Below are 21,397 nucleotides of genomic sequence, written 5' to 3'. Positions count from 1 at the left end.
ATGAGCAAAGTAGGGAGGTGCATTATTCGAGAGGCAGCAGTGTGAGATGGAAAGGACTTTGAATTTGATAATTTCCCTGACAGGTAGCCAGTGAGTGGCTCTTCTGGCATCAGAGATGTGGTCATGTTTCCTTCGGTCTACTGCCGCTCAGATGGCATTGTTTTGTACAATTTGTAGCTTCTTTTCTGGTGTTCCACAAAGGAGGGTGTTGCAATACTCGAGTTTTGAGCCAATAAGGGCAAAAGCGACTATGAGGCGGTTATCAACAGAGAGAAAGGGTTTGCTTGTGTGGATGAGCTTGGTGGCATAAGCAGAGGTTGAGGCAATGTGGTTGACCTGCCTTGACCAGCGCTTTGGTGTAAGGCACTCTATAAATCAATAAATACAAATACAAATAAATACATATTAAGGGTGGCATCCAAGTAGACTCCCAAAGATTTGATGGCAGAAGCTACTGGGATGGCATGGCCATCGATATTGAAGGAGTTGTGTGCAGGGGCCAGTTTGGTGAGCTAGCCGGGTGTACCCACCAGGAGGCGCTCCGTTTTATCGTCATTCAGACATAAGGAGTGGGTAGGCCATCCAGGTTTCAACTCTTTTATAGATCGTGTTAACTTTGAGGCTGTCGTGGCCTTGGTCACCAAAGAAGGGGACCAGAATCTGAGTATCATTTGAATAGTTTGTGGAGGAGATGCCAAGGGAGTCCCGGTAGTTAAATAGGGGTTTAGTGTAGATGTTATAGAGGGTGGGGGAGACACAAGAGCCTTGTGGGACACCGCAGGCGGTAGGTGTGGGAGGTGCGGAGGCTTCGCCTGTGAAGACTCTAGATGTTCTGCCTGTGAGGAAGTAGGAGATCCATTTGGCAGCTGCGACAGAAACGTCAGCTGAGGAGGTAAGGTGGTGGCAAAGAGTCTGGTGGTTGACAAGATCAAAGGCGGCCGAGAGTACAATAAGCAAGTGGAGCAAGATTTTGCCAGCGTCGTTCAAGTCGTCAAGTTGGTTTTTTAAGTCCAGGAGGGTGGTTTTGGTACCATGTCTTGGGGGGGACCAGACTGTCGGGAGCTGAGAATATGGTGGCATTCCAGGAACCTTTGGATTTGGAGTTAGGCCACTCTGTCAATAATTTTCAGTAGAAAAGGGACAGTGTTTATAGGTCTGTAGTTGGTCAGAATGGAGGGGTCCTGTGATGCCTTTTTAAGCAGGGTGGAAACCCAAGATTCTTTCAGTGAGACAGGAACGTGGCAGGCTTCAAAGGAGGAGTTGATGATGGCAGCGATGAGGGGAAGCAGGGGTTCAGTGAATTCTTTTATTAGGGATGCAGGGCAGATATCGCCTTTGCACATAGAGGGTTTAAGACCTTTTATTATGGTAGCCAGGACGGCAATGGAGATAGGGTTGAAGGTGAAAGGCTGTAACTGGTCCAAAGGGCCAGTTCAGATTGCATCTGCCCAGGTTATTTTAGTTTGTAAATTGGAGATTTTTCCCGTCAGTGCGTTTTGTACAGTGGTGGAGGGAGGCGTAATCAGGGATTCTAATTTCCAGAGAATGCCAAAAAACTTGTGTGAGCTAGAGAAAGCTGTGGCAATCCTGTTGTTATAGGAAGCAACTTTAGTGGTGCGGATGGCATGCCTATAGGTTCAAGAGATGTTAGCGAAAGTGTTTTTGTTCTTAGGTGTAGGGTCTATTTGCCATACAGCTTCAGCTGCTTGTTTTCTGGCTCGGATTGAGCACAGGTCTTTGGCAAACCAAGAGCTGTCATGCCGAGATTTTAGCTTTACAGGCTTTGATGGGGCTAGGGAGTTGACAGCAGTAGTGAGCAAGGTGCTGTAGTGGGTTACCAGGGCATCTGTGTCAGGGAGAGGGGGAGGAGGTTGGTTGAAAAGGGGGAGTAGGTTGTCACCAGTGAGGTTGCGCATCCTCCGAGCAATGGTGGGCAGGGAAGGTGATGTTGATTTTGGGGCACTTGTTATGAAGACTCGCCAGACTTGAAGTGAGAAAAGGGATGAGAAGCGAGAGAAGAAGTTGTTGCCTTGCAGGAGAGGTCCCCGGGTTACGTGACGCAGTGAGGATCTGAATCAGCAACGAGACGCGGATTCCGGGAGATACAAACTTGCTGTGAGGTAGCAAGGAGAACACTGAGAACCTATGGTTTATGCAAGACTGAGAAGGAACAAGCCGAGTTGGGCTTACGAAGCTGAGAGCCTGTGAAGGTGCAAGGCGATGGAGGCTTGAGACGTGGTGGTGGCATGACCACAGGAGAATCGTGGTGGGCAACAACCCCATACAACAGTGCCTATATCGCCTCGGGGCAGCCGCAGCAAGCTGTACGGCTCCCTGTTACCCTACCGAGTCACCGAGCGGATGAACGAAGAGTAAATGTGAGAGATGCGGAGGAATGTGGAATGGATGTGCGGTGAAGAAGCAAAGCCGACGTAAAGCCTGTAAAAAACCCAGAGAGGTTTTCCAATAAAGAGGAAGGTAACGGGAAACCGGGGAGGGACGGGAAGATCCCAAACAAACATTAAACTGGCTAATTCGTCTCAGTGATAGCGAGAAAGCTGTGAGAGGAAGTTTGTGGAAATTGAACTTTAACAGTCTGAGAAAGAAAACAATACAATTACCTGAAGGGGAGGCTAAGGGAAATATGAATTCCTTGATAAACTGGAACTGCATGTATGTAAAGAAATGTGAGATAACGTATCCTGGAAAAGAGAGAACTGAAAGTGAGAAAAGCACAACGTCAATATTCATGAATGTGAATAATCTCTGTATATAGGAAACCCACCTCGACTGCTGGTATGGGTAGAGTAAGACACTTATAAGACCAACTTCTTAGCTTGAAATATTTAATCATCAGTAAATAAATACAAAATCACCCACCAGTTTTCTATGAAGGTACAGTTACAAACATATAAAACAACGTCAAATAAAGTCAAACATTTAAAAACCCTGAATTGGTAAAAATAGTTATAAAGTGCAAAAGTGTCACTGTGTCAGTACTTGGCAAGCGAGGCAGCAAGGGGGCATAAAGAGATGGGGAGAGAAACTGGGGTCGAGGACCCAACCCAAGAGAGTGATACGAATCATATTCCACGTGGCAGTACTTAGCAGGGAAGTAAACTGAGTGGGCCAAACCAAAGAAGAAGAGTAATAAGGGTTGAGGACCCAAACCAAGAGCGCAATACGAAGTGGCAGTACTTGGCGGGGAAGTGGACCAAGCGGGCCAAACCAATGTAGAAGAGAGAAAACAGGGTCGCAGACCATCCCAACACTCATAGTTGGGTGTTGAAAGTGTGAAACCTAATAAGGAGAGGACCAGGGGAAGAGAGCCATTCCCCCTGGTTGCAGGAGATAGTGTCATAACTACCAGGAGAAGGGAGTCATGCTCCTGGTAACGTGGACCGGGAGGAAGGACAACACTCCTCGGGAAGGGAGTCCTTCTCCCAGGCTAATTGGAGACTGAGACCAAATGCCAGGGGAAGGGAGGCATTCTCCTCCTGGCTTATGAAGTAACTGTTATTTTGGAACCTTCTGACCTGGGGATGAGAGTCATTCCACCAGGTTATTTTGAAACTGAATGCCAGGAGAATTAAGACATTCTCCTGGCCCAATAAGGGAACACTATGTTTTATTTGGAATTTTGTGACCTAGGGAAGGTAATCGTACCACCAGGCCTATTATTTGGAATTTTATTTGGAACTTTGTGACCTGCGGAAGGGAGTTATTCCGCCAGGTTCTTTGAGACTGAATGGCAGGAGAAGGGAGGAATTCTCCTGGGCCACCTAGGGTCATTACAACTTCCCCGTCTGGAAAGAATGCCGGTAATTCCGGCACCTGCATTTTCCAGACCGGGGAAATACAAGTTTTCCAGTGGGGGCAGTGATCTTCCAGTAGGTAGTTCAGGCACCTACCGGCAAATAAATTCCAGAATCATCAGCACCGGTACAACCAGTGCCCGCTGATTCCGGAAATCCCATCCCATGGAGTCCAGCGGCACTCCATGGAATGGGCACTTACCACAGTCTCTGCCACCTGTATTATCCTAGGCGGCGGAGACAGTAGCAGCAGTTTACAGGTATCCCGCCGGAATCACCGGGGGGATACCAGGAAACTCGTAATGAGGGCCATTGCGTGGAACTTTTACCATAACCCAGGAAAAGGGAGGCATTCTCTTGGGATCAGCACAGTGCTGCTTTATTTATTAGTGTAGTGTAAGGGCCTGAAGTAGGTTTTTCTTGACACAGGACGGTAGACGCTTTTACTTTAACAGACATCCTGACAGTCACCTTAGATCTTTAGTTGAGGCAGGGAAAGCCCTCTTAGAAATAGGGAAAGATAGGTTTTCTCTTGCTTTATTTTTATTAATAAAAGTCTATAGCTACAAATATGCCACCTTTGTGTCAGACTCCTTATTCTGGACCCTTTCTCACTCTATACTTCTATCTCTAAATGTGGACAAGTCTAAGACTGCCATTGAAATCAGAAACTTCAGAAATATTGCACGCATTGGGGACTGAAGCTATATTTCTGCACACTCTCCAAAAAAGAGGAAGTGCAGCGGACTGAATCTCTCTAGGTGTACCCCAAAGAAGGACAATGACGTAGGAGTGGGAAGTGCTGGGGGTATGAAATACTCCACATATGCTCTAGTGAGGGACAGTGACATATCAGCAAATAGAAGCAATTGAACCTGCAACCCTTTGTATATTCCCCAGAGAGGGACTGTGGCAATAGAAGCACTTGAAGCACTGGTCACTGAGTCAATCTGTACCAATTCTCCAGAGGGGAATTGATGTAAATGCAGGGCCCCAGTCTCCAATAATGAAACCCTTCCATTCTCACAGAGGGGTAGTGAACAGTACTGACGACAGACATACACTCAGGGGAACATCCGAAATCATGGAGGTGTAAAAACCACTGATTATATGAATAGAGAGAAATAGTGACAGGAAAAGGATCCACAGTGCGAGAGACCGATGATAGACCAATAAAGCTGAGAAAAGAAGCACTCTCAATCTGTCACTAGGAGAGCAAGTGACACAAGCAAATCCAATACAAGCAGGAACTATAGTCCTCTGCAGTCACAGCAAGCCAGCAACACCATGCAACGGACAAAGTATGATGGAGAATAGTACACTGTACCATGGTTGGTGGAGAGACGGGCAGGACAGAAGACTCAGGGGAGGGCAACAAAGAATAGTGGTAAGAGAGATCTGACCCAGTACTCACCACAACCTAACGTATCTTCATCTTGGGGTTTCAGTAAGTGCTCCACATATTCCTGGAATGGAACATCCACTGCATAAGAGAAAGTACATAGTTACAAATAGTAGCATTCCAGATAAAGGAATCACCCAAGGCTGATGAAACAGAATAGAATAGGGTTTCCCCATGACCGGCCCAGCTGACCACTCTCAATCCTGATACATGAACGTAGGGACTTATTTACTCTGCAGCATATGGAGGTAGCCTGGCAGGAAAAGCTAGTGAATAAACTGAGCACAGAGATACCATCTTGTATGGGGACAGATACCTCAGGGATACAAGAACTATTACAAGGGAATAATATTAACACCATGTTGTCTTACATTTCACTTCCTACTACAGATTTTGGGGCTCATTACAAGTATGGCGGTATTCCGGTGGTAAATCCACTGGAATTCCATCAACGGAATTACTGTTACCGCCACTTGGTCTGGCAGAATTACTGCTGGATTCAAGTGCTGGTACACAGTGTCAGTCCCCATGGGGATTTTGGTAGAATTACTGCCGGCTGTAATTTTGCTGATTTTTGGCAGTAAGGTGGCAAAATTGCCTCCAGCATTTTGCTGTAGTTTTTCCTCTACCTCACCGCCAAAGTTATAGTACAGTGGTGCGGTAATGCAGTGGTAATGCAGTCATAACGGTTTATTCCTGAACCGCTGTATGTGTCAAGAGGCCCTTTGTATTTTTCGTAAAAATGTTACTAGAGGGTGTTATTGTTACTCAACTCGGTTGTAATCAGGGTAAAGTGAATCCCCAGAAGCTGCACTCTTGTTCTTCTAGTTAGGTCCTATTTGTGTAGCATAGACCTCAAACACTTTTCTGCTTGGTTTCAACCTACAACCAGATCCAAGGGCGTCGTAGAGGAAAAGGTTTGGTTCATAGCTTGAACATATTCACGCAAAATGGGAGCAGGCTATTCATTCCATCATGGGTTCAATTCACAATCACGCATGAAAAAAGTGCCCAGGATACGTTTTTTGACTGCATTACTGTTGGCAATGTTATATATTATACAGGCAAGCTGCATATTTTGGAAGGGCTGTGCAAGACTGCACATGATGATGTGCTGCTGGCCAGCCCGTTCTAGTTATATGAGAAAAAGGTTGTTGTTCCCCTGGAAAATGCGCTGTCTCATGTGTTGAGTTCGGAAAAAGAGCATATTAAACACTATAGCAATTTTTATTATGTAATAGTCTCGATTTTAATTAATGAATGCTTTCCCTTCGCCGACACGTGTTTCAACCCCCTTTTCGGCAGTTCGTAATTTGTAAATGTCTCTACAGCTTTCTTTAATGTTGCCTCTATCTTCCTCTTTCAGGTCGTTCTGTCCGGGAGGCATGCAGATTTGAGGAAGCTGTTCTCAGTAGCTGCAAGTGTTTAAAGATGAAGACTGCAGGTAAGATGCTGCTGCTAATGATGTTCCTTTTGTCTCCTTGCGGGTTCTGCTTCTCCGAGGTTCGTGGGTATAGCTGGACACTGTGAGCGTCACGTTGCAAGCTGCAAAGTAACACGATGTTCTGCAGTCAGGGTGTGGTTTATATAGCCCAGGTAAAGTAGTACCAGGGAAAGTAGTTCCAGGCCTGCCACACCCAAAACACTAGACCGCATAGCTTGGTTCTTAGGAACCAAGCTATGTAGATGCCTCCATGTTGGCTGACAATACAATAAAGTAGTTCCCAAGCACATTGTTGTTCATGGTGTATGAGCCTGGCGCCATAGGCACCAGGACTGGCCCCATGAGGGCTTTTGAAGAGGATGCCAGGCTCGAGAGGCCCGAGTCCTGACTCCACCTGGCCAATGGGTTTGCCAGAGGGGGTTTTGGGCGAGGGCCGTGACAGCACTCCGCCCTAAGGCCCCTACCATGGTCTTCCATCTGTCTGGCCCAGGTTTGGTTGGGAAGTTCCGATGGAATTTCCTGATTAGACATGGTGCGTGGATATTCTCACTGGGCTCCCAGGATCTATTTTGTGGTCCAAATCCTTTCCAATCGACGAGATAATATAGCTTGGTCCTAGAGTATTTAGAGTCCAAGATATCTTTGACTTCGAATTCTGGTTCTCCGTCAACAAGTATGGGCTTAGGTGGTGTCCCAATCCGTGTGCCGGGTTGCATTGTTTTCAGGAGGGACACATGGAATACGGGTGGATGTGTAGATTAGGTGGTAAATCCAGTTTCACGGCTTCTGGGTTGATAATTGCCTTAATGGTAAAGGGTCCTAAGAATCTGGGATGAAAGGTCCGGGTTCCCTTGATGGGTACGAATTTAGCGGCTAACCAAACTTTGTCTCCTACTTGATAATCAGGGGCCTTTTTCCGGTGTTGGTCAGCGAATCTCTTTTGTTTTTCTTTGACATGAATAAGGTGTTCCTTTGCCCTTTTGAAAGCCTGAGTAATGGTTGTGTGTAGAGTCTTTACTGATGGCATTTCCAAGCTGCCTGGAAGGGCTAGTTCAGTGGTACGTGGATGTCTGCCATGAAGGGTATAGAAGGGCGTTTGTCCCATGCTTGAATGCAAAGAATTGTTATATGCATATTCGGCTATCCATAGTAGGTCTTTCCAATTCCTTTGTTCGTGGTGCAGCATGCACCGTAAATATTGCTCGAGTGTCTGATTGGTTCTCTCGGTTTGGCCGTCCGTTTGGGGATGGTGACTGGTAGATAGCCGAACGTCGATCTGCGCCACTGCACAGCATTTTTTCCAGAAGTTTGAAACAAACTGGCTGCCTCGATCAGAGATCAGAACCGAAGGGAAGCCATGTAGCTTAACCACGTCCTCCAGGAACACTTTTGCTAAAGTGGCTGCGTCTGGGAGGCCTTTGAGAGGAATAAAATGGGCCATCTTCGAGAATAAGTCCACAACTACAAGGATGGTGTTGAATCCTTGGCTTGGAGGTAGATCAGTGATGAAGTCAAGGGTAAGAGTGTGCCATGGAACTGGAGGAATGTCCAATGGTTGTAGGAGACCAGATGCTTTTTGTTTCTGTGATTTATTTTGTGCGCAGACACCGCAGGACTGAATATACTGAATGATGTCCTTACGCCAGGTAGGCCCCCAAAAGTTCTCTTTCACCTTAGCTAAGATCTTGCCGATCTCAGGAAGCCCTTCGATCAGTGAATCGTGATAGTTTGAAATAATATGCTGTTGTAATTCCTTCTTGGGTACATATAGGCGACCCCTAAAAAAGGGTAGGTGACCCTTGATGGTATATTGTTCTCCTTGAGTTTGCCATGCGAGGTAGGCATCAGGATTCATTGTCCGTTGGATTTCTTTTCGTAGTTCTGCTTGTGTTACGGCTGTCGTGATACCCAAGAGTTTGTCTTCAGGTATAATAGGTACTGGGTCTGGAGTTGTATATACTATTTCATCTATGCCCATGCGAGAAAAGGCATCTGCCTTTCCGTTTCTGACTCCTGGTCGAAATGTGATTACATAATCATATTCGGTGAAGAAAAGGGCCCACCATAATTGGCGCGAGGACTTGGCCTTGGCTGTTTTGAGATATTGCAGGTTTCGGTGGTTTGTGATGTCTGTAATGGTGTGTCTGGCCCCCAGAAGGTAGTGCCTCCAGGCTTTAAAGGCGGATTTGATAGCCAGGAGTTCCTTGTCCCTGATGGTATAATTAATCTCTGGAGGTGAGAACTTTTTCGACCAGAAGGCCACAGGATGTAGCTGGCCAGTTTCCGGGTCTCTCTGTGAAAGGACAGCCCCCATTGCGAGACTGGACGCATCAGTTTCAACGACATAAGGGAGGTCTCGAGGAGGATGTCGCAGGATTGGAGCAGAGGTAAACCTTTGTTTAAGTTCCTGAAACGCTTCTTCTGCTTCTTCGGTTCAAGCAAACTTTTTTTTGTTTTTTCGTAATAGTACTGTGATTGGGTGCACAACCTGAGAGAAGTCTGGGATGAACCGGCGGTAGAAGTTTGCAATGCCCAGCATGCTTTGTACCCCTTTCAGAGACGTCGGTGAAGGCCATTTCAGAATGGCATCTACCTTGTGCACGTCCATTCTGATGCCTCCTGGAGTAAGGATAAAACCAAGTAATTCTACTTCGGTGACGTGAAAAAAGCATTTTTCAAGCTTTGCAAACAAGCGATTTTGACGGAGCTTGGTGAGGACTGAACGAACGTGCCTGACATGATCTTGTTCCGAGGCTGAGTATACTAAGATGTCGTCTATGTACACTAAGGCGCACACATCAATTAACTCCCTTAAGACGGCATTCATGAAATATTGGAATGCCGCAGGAGCGTTGCATAACCCGAAGGGCATGACTTGATATTCAAACAAGCCGTACTTAGTACGGAAAGCGGTTTTCCATTCATCTCATTTTATGACTCGGACCAGGTGGTACGCTCCTTGAAGGTCCAATTTGGTATAAATCTGGGCATCTTTAACTTGGTCTAGCATCTCAGGGATAAGTGGCAAGGGGTAGCGGTTCTTCACGGTGATCTGGTTCAATGCGTGGTAGTCAATACAGGTTCTCAAGTCTCCTTCCTTTTTCGGTACGAAGAACAAAGGACTGGCTGCGGGGGACTTCGAAGGACGGATAAATCTGTTTGCAAGGTACTGGTCTAAATAGGATTTCAAATGAAGGTTTTCTGGTTCTGTGAGAGCGTAGATCCTGCCGCTAGGGATTTGTGCACCAGGAACAAGGTCGATCTGACAGTCATAGGGCCTGTGCGGCAGCAATGTATTGGCTTGGTCCTTTCGGAAAACATCCTGGAAATCATGATATTCACTTGGCAAGGTATTAGTTGCTCCCAGGGTTGATACTGTCGCTCCGGGAGTCATGGGGATACAGACGTCGGGTTTCTTCTCTTGGTAATAGCAGGCATGGGAGCAGTCACCGGGGAAGGTTAATTTTCGTGCCTGCCAGTCTATCAAAGGGTTGTGAGCAACCAACCATGGCATCCCTAGTATTAGCCTGAACTGAGGTGCCTTGATGATATCGAATGAGATAGACTCCCGATGTCCGTCCTGACACAGCAAGGTTACCCTGGCTGTGCACTGGGTTACTGGTCCGGAAGCGATTTCTGTCCCATCCACGGTGGTTACCTTGTCCATAGTTGGCTTAGAACACAAAGGAAGCCCCATCTCTGCTGCCAGTTCTTGATCAATATAATTTCCAACTGCTCCGCTATCGATTTATGCTTCAAATGCATGCATTCTTGACGACTGTTGGTGGTTAATTAAGATCACTGGTACTGCAAAGTGCGAGGTCAGCAACTCTTTCTTCTCACTCGACAAACTAACCTCTACGTTTGTCGAGCTTGGTAGTTTCCCGATTCCTTAGCTTCATCCTTCTCTGTGGCCCGACTGTTCTTCTTGGGGGTTTTACTGGACAGTCCTTCAGGAAATGTCCTGGTTTCCCACAATACAAACAAAGCTGTTGTTGTCTTCTTTTGTCCCGGTCTTGTACTGTTAATGGAGGCCGTATCCCTCCAATCTGCTTGGGTTCTACAGCATTTTCAGGTACACAGGGTGTGTTTTCCCTTGGTCAAACATACACGGTCCGAGGGTGCATCTTAGACCGGTCTGCCTTTTGGTCCTGCAACCGGTGGTCTACCTGCACGACCAGATTTATGAATTCTGCACAGTCTCTGGGTGGATCAACCACCTGGGCTAAGACGTCCTTTATTTCGCCTCGTAAGACTCGATGGAATAACGTGGTTCTTTTGTTTTCTGGCCACCTAGCTTCGGCAACCAGTCTGTTGAAGGTAGCAATGTACGTTAACAAGTCCTGATTCCCCTGTCGGAGGGACAAGAGTTCATTGTCTACTGCTTGTTCCTGGGTATGGCGAGCAAAATGTTTTTCCATTTCTCTCTGGAGCCCCCCGAAGTTATGTAATAGAGGATCGTCATGGGTTACCAACGGCACCGACCAATCTGCTGCACTACCACTCAGGTATGATAAGACAAAAGCTACCCGAGATTGGTCGTTTGGAAATGCTCCAGTCCTACAAAGAAAATGAAGGCGGCACTGATTGATGAATGCCGCATACTTCCATGGGTCGCCTGAGAACCTTTCTGGTGGTGCCAGGGGCACTGTTCCAGGTAACGTGATATGTACCGGAGTGGGTGGTATGGCAGGGTTTTGCATCGTTGGATTGCTTCCAGGTAGAGGTGTCGGTCCTGCCTGCGATTGCAAGTATTGCCTGCTAATCTCTTCAGTGCGTTCTTTGGTCACTATTAGGTCTCTCCGGAGGGCATTAGTCTCTTGTCGGGCAGAATGAACCTCAGCACGAAGCTCTCCTAGTAATTGGGCCAATTGATCAATTTCTGATGTTTCCATGGCACCCAGGTGGATTTGTTATGGTAGGCTTTGTGTTCTGTTACGCTCACCTGGTATCCACAGGGATGCCACCCAGCTGAGTTACTCGCTGGTATGCTTCTCAGTTTTGCCCTGATGTGGTCTGCGGGGAAGGTTCTGCCTTGTGGTAGAATTAGGCGTGCTCTCCGTCCTGCTTTCTTTACAGGGGCGCGTTGTCTTTCATGGGTGAGTGCGGTCCAGTTACTTCACTGAAGCCGGCCCTTTTGATATTGTTCAGGTAGGTCTTATTGCTGATCTTTAGTTTTGTTGCTATCCTGCATGCCTTTCTTTGTTTAAAATGTCTCTTTTTTCTCCCTTAGGTATGCGGAGCTTCACCGCGGTGAACTGGCTTGGTTGAGCCCCGCTGGTAAATGATGGTGCATTAAGAGCGCTATGATGCAGTAAGTAAGCGCTATGCGCAGCGCTGCAAAGTCTTGCCTTTGCTAACCTGTGTTTTCCTTCCTTGTAGGTCGCGGTGTTCTTCAGCACGAGTGGAAAGTCCGGAGTGGTGCCAGCCGAGAGGCGACCAGCCAGGTAAGCCTTTTGAGCAGTTCGTAATTTGTAAATGTCTCTACAGCTTTCTTTAATGTTGCCTCTATCTTCCTCTTTCAGGTCGTTCTGTCCGGGAGACATGCAGATTCGAGGAAGCTGTTCTCAGTAGCTGCGAGTGTTTAAAGATGAAGACTACAGGTAAGATGCTGATGCTAATGATTTTCTTTTTGTCTCCTTGCAGGTTCTGCTTCTCCGAGGTTCGAGGGAATAGCTGGACACGGTGAGCGTCACGTTGCAAGCTGCAAAGTAACACGAAGCATGTTCTGCAGTCAGGGTGTGGTTTATATAGCCCAGGTAAAGTAGTACCAGGGAAAGTAGTTCCAGGCCTGCCACACCCAAAACACTAGACCGCATAGCTTGGTTCTTAGGAACCAAGCTATGTGGATGCCTCCATGTTGGCTGACAATACAATAAAGTAGTTCCTTAAGCACATTGTTGTTCATGGTGTATGAGTCTGGCACCATAGGCGCCAGGACTGGCCCCATGAGGGCTTTTGAAGAGGATGCCAAGCTCGAGAGGCCCGAGTCCTGACTCCACCTGGCCAATGGGTTTGCCAGAGGGGGTTTTGGGCGAGGGTCGTGACATAGCTAGAAAGACTCACAAGGTAGAAGGAGGCCCGGGATAGCACAAGGTAAATTGAGGAGACAGGAGTAGGAACAAGACACCTGTAGGGAGGACAGAGGAGGAGTAGTCAAGGCAGCAGTGAGATGACCCAGACACGGAGGAAAAAGGGACCCAGGAGCTGAGAAAGAGCAAAGTGTCAACCAAGAAAAGCAATGACCTCTGGACCACCACTCTCCTGAAAGAGATACTGTAGCTGCACCAACAGCTGGTTCAAAAGGCTATGCCACAAATAGAGAGAAGGTTTACCCAAAAGGAACATGGACAGAAGGAAGGGATCGGGGATCCACGGGAAACTTGGAAAGCACAGCAGTATATGGGGATATTCTGGACCATATTGAAAGGGTACACATTGGGCCTCATTCCGAGTAGGGCGGTAAGGGATACCGGGCACCGGTAAGGAGACCGGTGCCGGTAATCCCTTACCGCCCTACTCCGAGGTCCCTTAGCGGGTCCCTCCTTTAACGCCTGGTCTCACCAGGCGTTATGGAAGGGACCCGTTAAGGGACTTCAGATCTAATAACGGTACTGCAATTTGCGGTACCGTTATTAGCGCCTTCCCCATTTCCATTTAGCCCTCTGGGGGCTCAATGGGAATGGGGAATGGCTTTTTCAATGGGGACTTACCGGTCCCGCAAAGGTCATACTACACCGGTAAGTCCCCATTGAACCATACCGGTGCCGGTACCGTTATTGGAGGCAGTCATGGCGCAAATAGCGCCATGACTACCTCCAATCTCGGAATGAGGCCCATTGTGTCATTTTTACTGAGGGAAGTGCAAAGGCCAATAGGCATGCAGCAAGTTGGCCAGGCCACAGGACCAAACCTGGTTCCAAAAGATTTGTTCAGCTCCTGTTCTGAACTTTGGTGTTCTGATTTGTAGGATCTGTAAATTCAAGGTCTCTCACTATAAGGCAAGCCCCAATATTTAGGTACTGTGACAGGGTAAGGAACCTGACTGTGTCAATGGGAGATAGAGACCCTCTCAATCTGGGACAGGAGGCCAGCGAGCCAGCCAGACTGTTTGCCAGAGCTAGTTCTGCCCGAGGAGGGGGAGGGGATGTGAGGGTTCCAGACTCTGTCCCTTCTAACTGTGCCTGCCTGCAATCAAAAAGTACCACTTCTGCTTGCCCCCTTACCAGCCATACAAAATTATGATCAGTGTTTTCTCTCTTCATTTTCAGAATGTCCACATCTAGAAACCCTTGAAGCAGTGAAAAGCACAGGCAACCCCACAGCAGAGAGAGAGCCGGCCGTGTGCATCCAGCGAGCAGAATGTCGTGTGCAGAGTACTATCAGCCTGGATGCTCAGATTCCACTAAAAACGACCTCTGAAATTCACTATTTTCATAGCGGGTCGCCATTGCTATTCACTGGCAGACCTGTTTTCACAAAGGGGGCTGGGCTTAATGTGGGCTTTATGGTTTCTCCTCTCTGTAACCCGACCCAGGGAAAAAGCAAGAAAGCAATTGGCCATGGGAATCAGCTGAGCGAAATGGCCAAAGGAAGGGGGAGGAGAGGGAAAAAGGTCCTGTGAAGAATAGGGGTAGGGGTTGTTCGGGTGAGGTAAAGGGAGAAGAAGATGGACCATGAGACCAGACGAAGGAAGGACAGGGCAGAGGAGCGTGGAGGAAAATTACAGCAAGCGTGTCACAAGGTGAGGTATTGGCTGGTGAGAGAAAGTGGTACTGTGTATGGTGAGTGAAGAGAATGACTGGGGTTAAGTGTAGAGTAGGGGGGGTAAGTGGGAGCAATTGAGGAAAGGTGAGAGAGTTTAAGCAGGGTGACTGTGGGAGAATGAGGGGTGGAGTGGATGTGTAGAATGACAGTTAAGAGTTGTGGGAGGAGCGAATAGTGGAGAGGCGAGAGTAGTGTTGATGAGAGGGTAGAGTAGTGGAGAGTAGTGGGAGGGGAGAGTAGTAGAGTGGAGAATAGTGTAGAGTAGAGAAAGGGAAGTATAGTAGAGTAGAGAGTAGTGAAGATTAGAGGGAGGGGAGAATTGTAGAGAGGAGAGTAGAGAGCAGTAGAGTGGAGAGGGAGAGCATCAGTAGAACATCGGAGGGACAGAGAGAGGCGATAGAGGGGAGAGAAAGGAGAGTGGGAGGAAAAGAAGGGAGGAGAGTAAAAGGAAAGAACATCAGGGCAAGAGGTATGTGCGTGTGAGAGGTAAAAAGCAAGTGTAACCTGTGTGTTTGGAAGGCACCACTTTTTGAGATCCTTCTCTTTGTGGTACCCCAGGTTAGGGGTCACCTAGAAGCTGCTCGAGGGAGTCAGACCAATATGGCACTTGCCTTTAGGCCCTCAGCACAAGCCAGACAAAGGTCTGAAAAAGGTCTGGGAAAGGAGTTGGGATGGTAAGACCTTCCTTTCTGTTGCACCATTTCACACATAAATGTGTGGAAGTGATATTGGGGACATTTGTTTGTGTTCTCTGACCTCCATTCTGCTTTTCATTTGGTGGACTAGAGGATAATGTGTAAAGCATTATTGGCACAGGTCGTGAGCCCTTCAATATTTGTGGCTCTTCAGAACCCTTGGTCCAAAAAGTCTGCAATGGTGAGTTTTGAGAGGAGGGGTCAGAGCACCTGGGCTTTTCTGGTTAAACAAGGAGTGGAACCATAACCCCCCGCACCACCCCGCACTGGCATGTGCTGACATCTAACTGATGCCATCATTTTTCCTATTTCTACAAACCTCCGGTAACAGTACTTTGCTCATGCACTAGTTTCACAACATCTGGTGTTCCTTACCTGATTGCTGACTTTCCTTTTTCCGCATATGTACTATTTTAATTACTGCACTGCCACAGATTTCTCAGAATTAGGAAGGTACTATGGTTACTGCATGCACTAATGGTAATTACTGCAGGCTGTGTTTTTAGGAACATACCATCAAACTCATAATGTGCCCATAAGAAAGACAAAGTAACTGTGCACACTAGGAATCCTTGCCGTTAATCAGCCCTCTAAGAACTTGGGAGTGATGGGGAGCCAGGGAAGCGTGATCATGACTGCTAGTCACTGTTATCATTAGACTGCATGCCCTGTTTAGGGAGGAGGAGAGCAGTGACCAATGTTCCTCTGATTATTGTTCTCTAAGTGGGGAAATTGTTTTCTAACATGGTATGCCACTTAACGAACATGCATGATTAGTGAGATCACTGAAGGCAGTGTCAAAGGGAATGTCCACCTGCCCAGTCACTACAATTATTTACAAGTCAGTATAAAAGATGCAATTTACAACACTTATTCCACACATATTGGCTCAAAATGTTTTATAGGCAGTTCTAAGAAAACTCATAAAACAAACCAAGACTGTTTTATGCCACTGGAAACAAATTGTCATTTGAAAACGTTTTACAAAGAACAAATATTGCTTATCTATCTCAGGTTGCTGGCAACAAATTCAGACATGATACATTATTTGCCAGACAGATGAATGGCAACCAAAGGTTTGTGTGCCACTAGAATTCAGTAATTGAGGGTTTGGGGTATATGTCTCTCACAATGGATGTGTTGGGAGAATAATTGCACCAGAATTGCTGCACCACAGAGCATGATAATCAAACGTCCTGTACCACTGCCTAAAGTCAACACTACATTGCCTTCCGAACAGTTCAGTGACCACTTACTCAAAATCACCCCGACAGATAGGCAGAGGACCAAAGACTACCTACAACTGGCAAAAACTCCCAACAAAAATAATCAGGATCACAAATATTCCCAAAAAAACATAGGATACCATGGGCACAGAGGCCTGCCAGCTGCTTCCACCCACAAAGATTCACCAATATTTTCAGATCATTAATACCAGCAGAGCTGTGGCAAAGGAAGACACTCTAGTACTATTATTGCAAGATCTCAAGGGGAACATTCACATTTAAATTGACATGAATTACCGGTGAAAACAAGTATGAATTAGAAAGAGTAATCTATTCTAGAGTTAAATACATTTCCACTCTACATAGAAGGTACACCCTTTGGCAATGTGACTTACTTTTTACCCCCTAAAAATTATTTTGCTCCAAACTTGAAAAAAGCAGGAAGTAAAATACCACCACTTTAAAGATCTTACCTGGAGCCATATGTCTAACCCTGTCATAGGAAGTGAAACGAGTTGGCACAGAATCTGGCCTACTGTAGTTTTGCTCACACTTTATCACCACATTATAAATAACTACATCTCACTGAAGTCTATCCAGGTGTCCCTTAAACGATACAAACATAGGTTTGACTTATAGGTTAACAGCTGCGCTGCTCAGCGGTATAAAGGATGCAGTTCCATTTCCCGGACATTATTATTTTGCAAAGCCTCAGCAGCTGAGCACATAAAAGTAAAGAGGTGCAGTTTCATAGACTGTAACTAGAGGTCGCTGTCTATCAATACAAACAAACCACATTTCCTGCGTTTTACTGTACTGCTCAAACATCTGACTTGGATTTTGAAAGTGGTTAATTTCTCCTTCACCTCCAAAGAATGGGCTTCAGTGTCTCCCTAACCACCCACCGCAGCCCGCTCCTGTGCTGACCTCCAAAACTAGTTCACAGGGCTCAGTAAAAAGTGAGGTAGGCTCCTCTGCATGTTAAAGAAGTAAAACACTCCCTCAGATATTTGCATTCCCACAACACGTTGCATGCAAACACATATTTAAAGCTTCAGCATGATATTCTGAGGCAGTTTAACACAAGGCATAAAATGCTATACAGTTATTTTGTACGCCACACAATATCATTTTTAACAACCTCTCTCCTAATATATATATATATATATATATATATATATATATATGAGAATGCATTACTTACCGTAAAAGCATTTCTGATGGTTGTATCTGCTTAGATTCACATGCTGTGCATAGGTCCGACATCCAGTGGTCACTGCGGAGTATTGCATTTTGTTTTTCGTAGTCGAAAAGGGGACGTCGACAAGGCGTGTCTGAAACACTATCCCTATAGTGACGTGCGTTGTACCCACAATCCCTCACGCGTCGAGGTCCCTCTGTTTGTATTTTTCTGCCCTGAGGGAGCCTTCTAGACGTGAGTGAGTACAGAAAAGAGAGAGATATATAAAGGAAGTCTATGTTCCTTCCATCCGAGCGGGGAGGAAGGGTGGGCGCATGTGAATCTAAGCAGATATAACCATCAGAAATGCTTTTACGGTAAGTAATGCATTCTCTTCTGATGTTTGTTAATCTGCTTAGAATCACATGCTGTGCATAGACTAGCGAGCAGTACCCGGAGTTGGCGGTGGGTTAGGAGAAGGAACAGTAGAGAAAAGGTGTCGTAATACTGCCTGTCCCACCTGGGAGTCAGATCTAGAGTGTGTATCTAGACAGTAGTGTTTTGTAAAGGTCTGCACCGAACTCCAGGTAGCCGCTTTGCAGATGGACTCAAGGGGAACATTTGCAATGAATGCTATGGATGCCCCCGTGCCTCGAGTAGAGTGTGTTCTTGGCCTAAAGGGCAGTTCTCTCTTAGCAAGAGTATAGCAGAGAGTGATGCATTGAACAATCCATCTGGAAATAGTGGATTTTGAAACCGCATCTCCTTCTCTTCCTGCTGCCACCGAGACGAAGAACTGATCAGTCTTCCTCAGTGGTCTGGTTCTTTCCATGTAGAACATGACCGCTCTGCGTACATCTAGTGTGTGCAGAGTCCTTTCTCCCAAAATGGAAGGATTTTGAAAGAACGTTGGTAGTTCTATAGATTGGTTTACGTGGAATTTAGAAATAAATTTCGGAGCAAACCTAGGGTGAGTGCGTAGAACCACTTTATCTTTGTGAACTGTAACGAAGGGGTCTAGAATAGAAAGAGCCTGAAGTTCACTTACTCTCCTGATGGAGGTGATAGCTATTAAAAAAGCAGTCTTAAGCGTGAGGTGTTTAAGAGATGCTTTGTGCATGGGTTCGAATGGAGAGCCCATGAGTCTGCTAAGTACCACATTAAGGTCCCATCCGGGAGCTGGGTCAGCTATCGGGGGGTGTATTCTCTTTACTCCCTGCATGAAGGCTTTTATAACAGGGATCCTCCACCACGACACTTTGAGTTGGGAAGTGGTGTATGCAGAAAGTGCAGCTAGGTGGACTTTAATGGAGTTAAACACTAGACCTGAATCCAATAGGTGGGTCAGGTATAGGACCACATGTGTGGGAGAGCAGTCAATAGGGTTGATGCTTTTACTCCTGCACCAGATGACAAATCTTTTCCACTTGCTAGAATAGCAGTGGCGAGTGTTCGGTTTTCTGGCTTCCCTGAGGATGTCCATGCATCTTTGCGGGAGTTGTAGATGTCCGAACTCTATGATCTCAGGAGCCAAGCTGCATGTTCTGGGGGCATGGATGCAGAGTCCTGCCCTTGTCCTGAGACAGCATGTTGTACGGGCAGGGGAGTTTTACTGGGGGGGATAGAGACATCTCCATCAAGTGAGCGAACCATGATTGTCGTGCCCACATTGGGGCCACTAGTATCATGGTCACTTGTTCCTGGTGCATCTTGTGCACCACTTTGTTGAGAAGGGGAGTCGGGGGAAAAGCGTAAACAAATTTCCCTGACCATTGCATCGACAGACCGTTCCCCTTGGATTGGTTCTGGGGGTACCTGGAGGCGTAACTTAGGCATTGTGAGTTTTCCAGGGTTGCGAACAGGTCTATTTCTGGGAATCCCCATTGTGTGAAGACGTCGAAGACGATGTCTTCGTGCAGGCGCCATTCGTACTCTTCTGGCAGGGGGAAATCTCTGCTGAGACTGTCTGCCAGCAGATTGAGTTCCCCGGGTACATGTAGTGATAGTAGGAACATGTCCTGTTTGAGAGCCCACTTCCATATATTCTGGGCCAGTTTGGACAGGCCTGGAGAGTGGGTGCCCCCTTGCTTGTTGATGTAGTACATGGCTGTAGTGCTGTCTGTAAGGACCATTACCGTTTTGCCTTGTAGGTGTTCCTGGAAGGCTCTTAGCGCCTTGAACACAGCTAGTAGCTCCAGTAGATTTATGTGTTTGGATGCTACGTTCGGAGTCCACACTCCGTGAGCAGTCTGATGGGATAGGTGCGCCCCCCATCCTGTGAGGGATGCGTCTGTGGTTAGAGTGGCTTCCGCCGCGGGTGTGGCAAAGGGTTTCCCTTTTTCCATGTTTTCCTTTGTCCACCACCGTAGCGAGAGAACCAAGGCTTGCGAGACCACAACTAGATCCTCCCATAGTCCGCTGGCCTGACACCACTGGCTGTTGAGCCACTCTTGCATTGGGCGCATGCGCAGGCGCGCGTGAGGTACCAAATAAATACACGACGCCATCATTCCTAGCAAGCGCATTGCTTTGCGTACCGTCACCTCTCGACCGGTCACATATTGAGGGATTTGAAACAGCATGTTTTGGACCCTCTCTTTGGAGGGGAAGACGAGGCCGTCCTTTGTTTGAATTAGAGCCCCTAGGAATTGCTTGATTTGACTGGGGTCTAAACTGGACTTCTTTTCGTTGATGGAGAAGCCCAACTGGAACAAAAGGTCTACCGTCTTTTGGGTATTGGAGAAGCATGTTTCGTAAGAATCCCCTGTTATGAGCCAGTCGTCGAGGTAAGGGTAAACTGGGATGGACAACCTGCGCAGGTGGGCCGCTGCCACTGCCAGCACCTTCGTGAATACCCTTGGTGCTGATGCTATGCCGAAGGGTAGCACTTTGAACTGGTAGTGTTTGCCCTCTATCATGAACCTGAGGTATTTTCTGTGCGCTGGCAACATTAAAATATGAAAGTATGCATCTTTCATGTCTAATGTTGTCATGTAATCTCCCTGAGAAAGCAGTGGGATCACTTCCTGTAAGGTTACCATACGAAACTTTTGGGGTTTGATAAACTTGTTCGCTGGGCGCAGATCTAATACAGGGCGCATGGTTAGATCCTTTTTGGGTACAAGGAAGTACACTGAATAAATACCTTCCGTTACCTGAGATAGAGGCACGACCTCTATGACTCCTTTTTCCAGCAGTTGTTGTACTTCTTGGAGAAGGATGGCAAGATGTTCCGGTGTCATGCGACGTCCCCTCGGGGGTCTGTAGGATGGGGAACTGTTGAATTCGATACAGTATCCGTGGGCTACGGTGGAAAGTACCCAACGGTCTGACGTTATCTCCTCCCATGCAGGAAGAAAGGATGTTATCCGGCCCCCGACCGGTGTTGCATGGGAGGGGACGCGAATCTTCGCGTCACTTGGAGTTGTTGGGGGCTTGGGAGCCTCTGGGGGTGGATCCCCGACCTCTCCCCTTACCCCGGCGTTGGCCTCTTTGGCTGTACTGCCCACTATTGGTCTGGTAATTGGTGGCAGGGTATTGTTGATGCTGACTTTGTTGTTGTTGTTGGCGTTGGCCACGAAAAAAGCGTTTGTTGCCATAGCCGCGTCTGGTAGTGGGCTTAGAGATTTGGTCAAGAGTCTTGATAGTATCGAACTCTTTTTTCGCCATCTCTAGAGCTTCATCCACCGCTTTTCCGAATAGGTTAGAGTCTTCCACAGGTTTATTTATTAAAGACGCCTGTGTCTCCGGCTTAAACCCTGAGTTGCGCAGCCATACATGGCGTTTTAGGAGTATTCCCTGCACCAGGGAACGTCCCGCTGTTTCTGCCGCGTCCAGAGAGTTTTTTACAATGCTCTGGTTGACCTGG

At 47.1% G+C, this 21,397-nt stretch overlaps 1 protein-coding gene across 11 annotated transcripts in view; it reads right to left on the bottom strand.

The window, feature by feature from the left end:
• Positions 1–21,397, bottom strand: part of JMJD8 (jumonji domain containing 8) — a 284,182-nt gene that overhangs the window by 160,661 nt on the left and 102,124 nt on the right. For all 11 annotated transcript variants that reach the window (XM_069647028.1, XM_069647026.1, XM_069647029.1 and 8 more), the window contains exon 6: positions 5,230–5,298. In XM_069647028.1, the coding sequence (XP_069503129.1) occupies positions 5,230–5,298 (69 nt within the window). The remainder of the gene's footprint in view (positions 1–5,229; positions 5,299–21,397) is intronic.

Source organism: Ambystoma mexicanum, chromosome 2q (genome assembly GCF_040938575.1).
Source record: "Ambystoma mexicanum isolate Mex_15411 chromosome 2q, UKY_AmexF1_1, whole genome shotgun sequence".
Classification (NCBI taxonomy): Eukaryota; Metazoa; Chordata; class Amphibia; order Caudata; family Ambystomatidae; genus Ambystoma; species Ambystoma mexicanum.
Note: the sequence above shows the minus strand (reverse complement) of the source record. Positions and strands in the feature narration are given on the sequence as shown.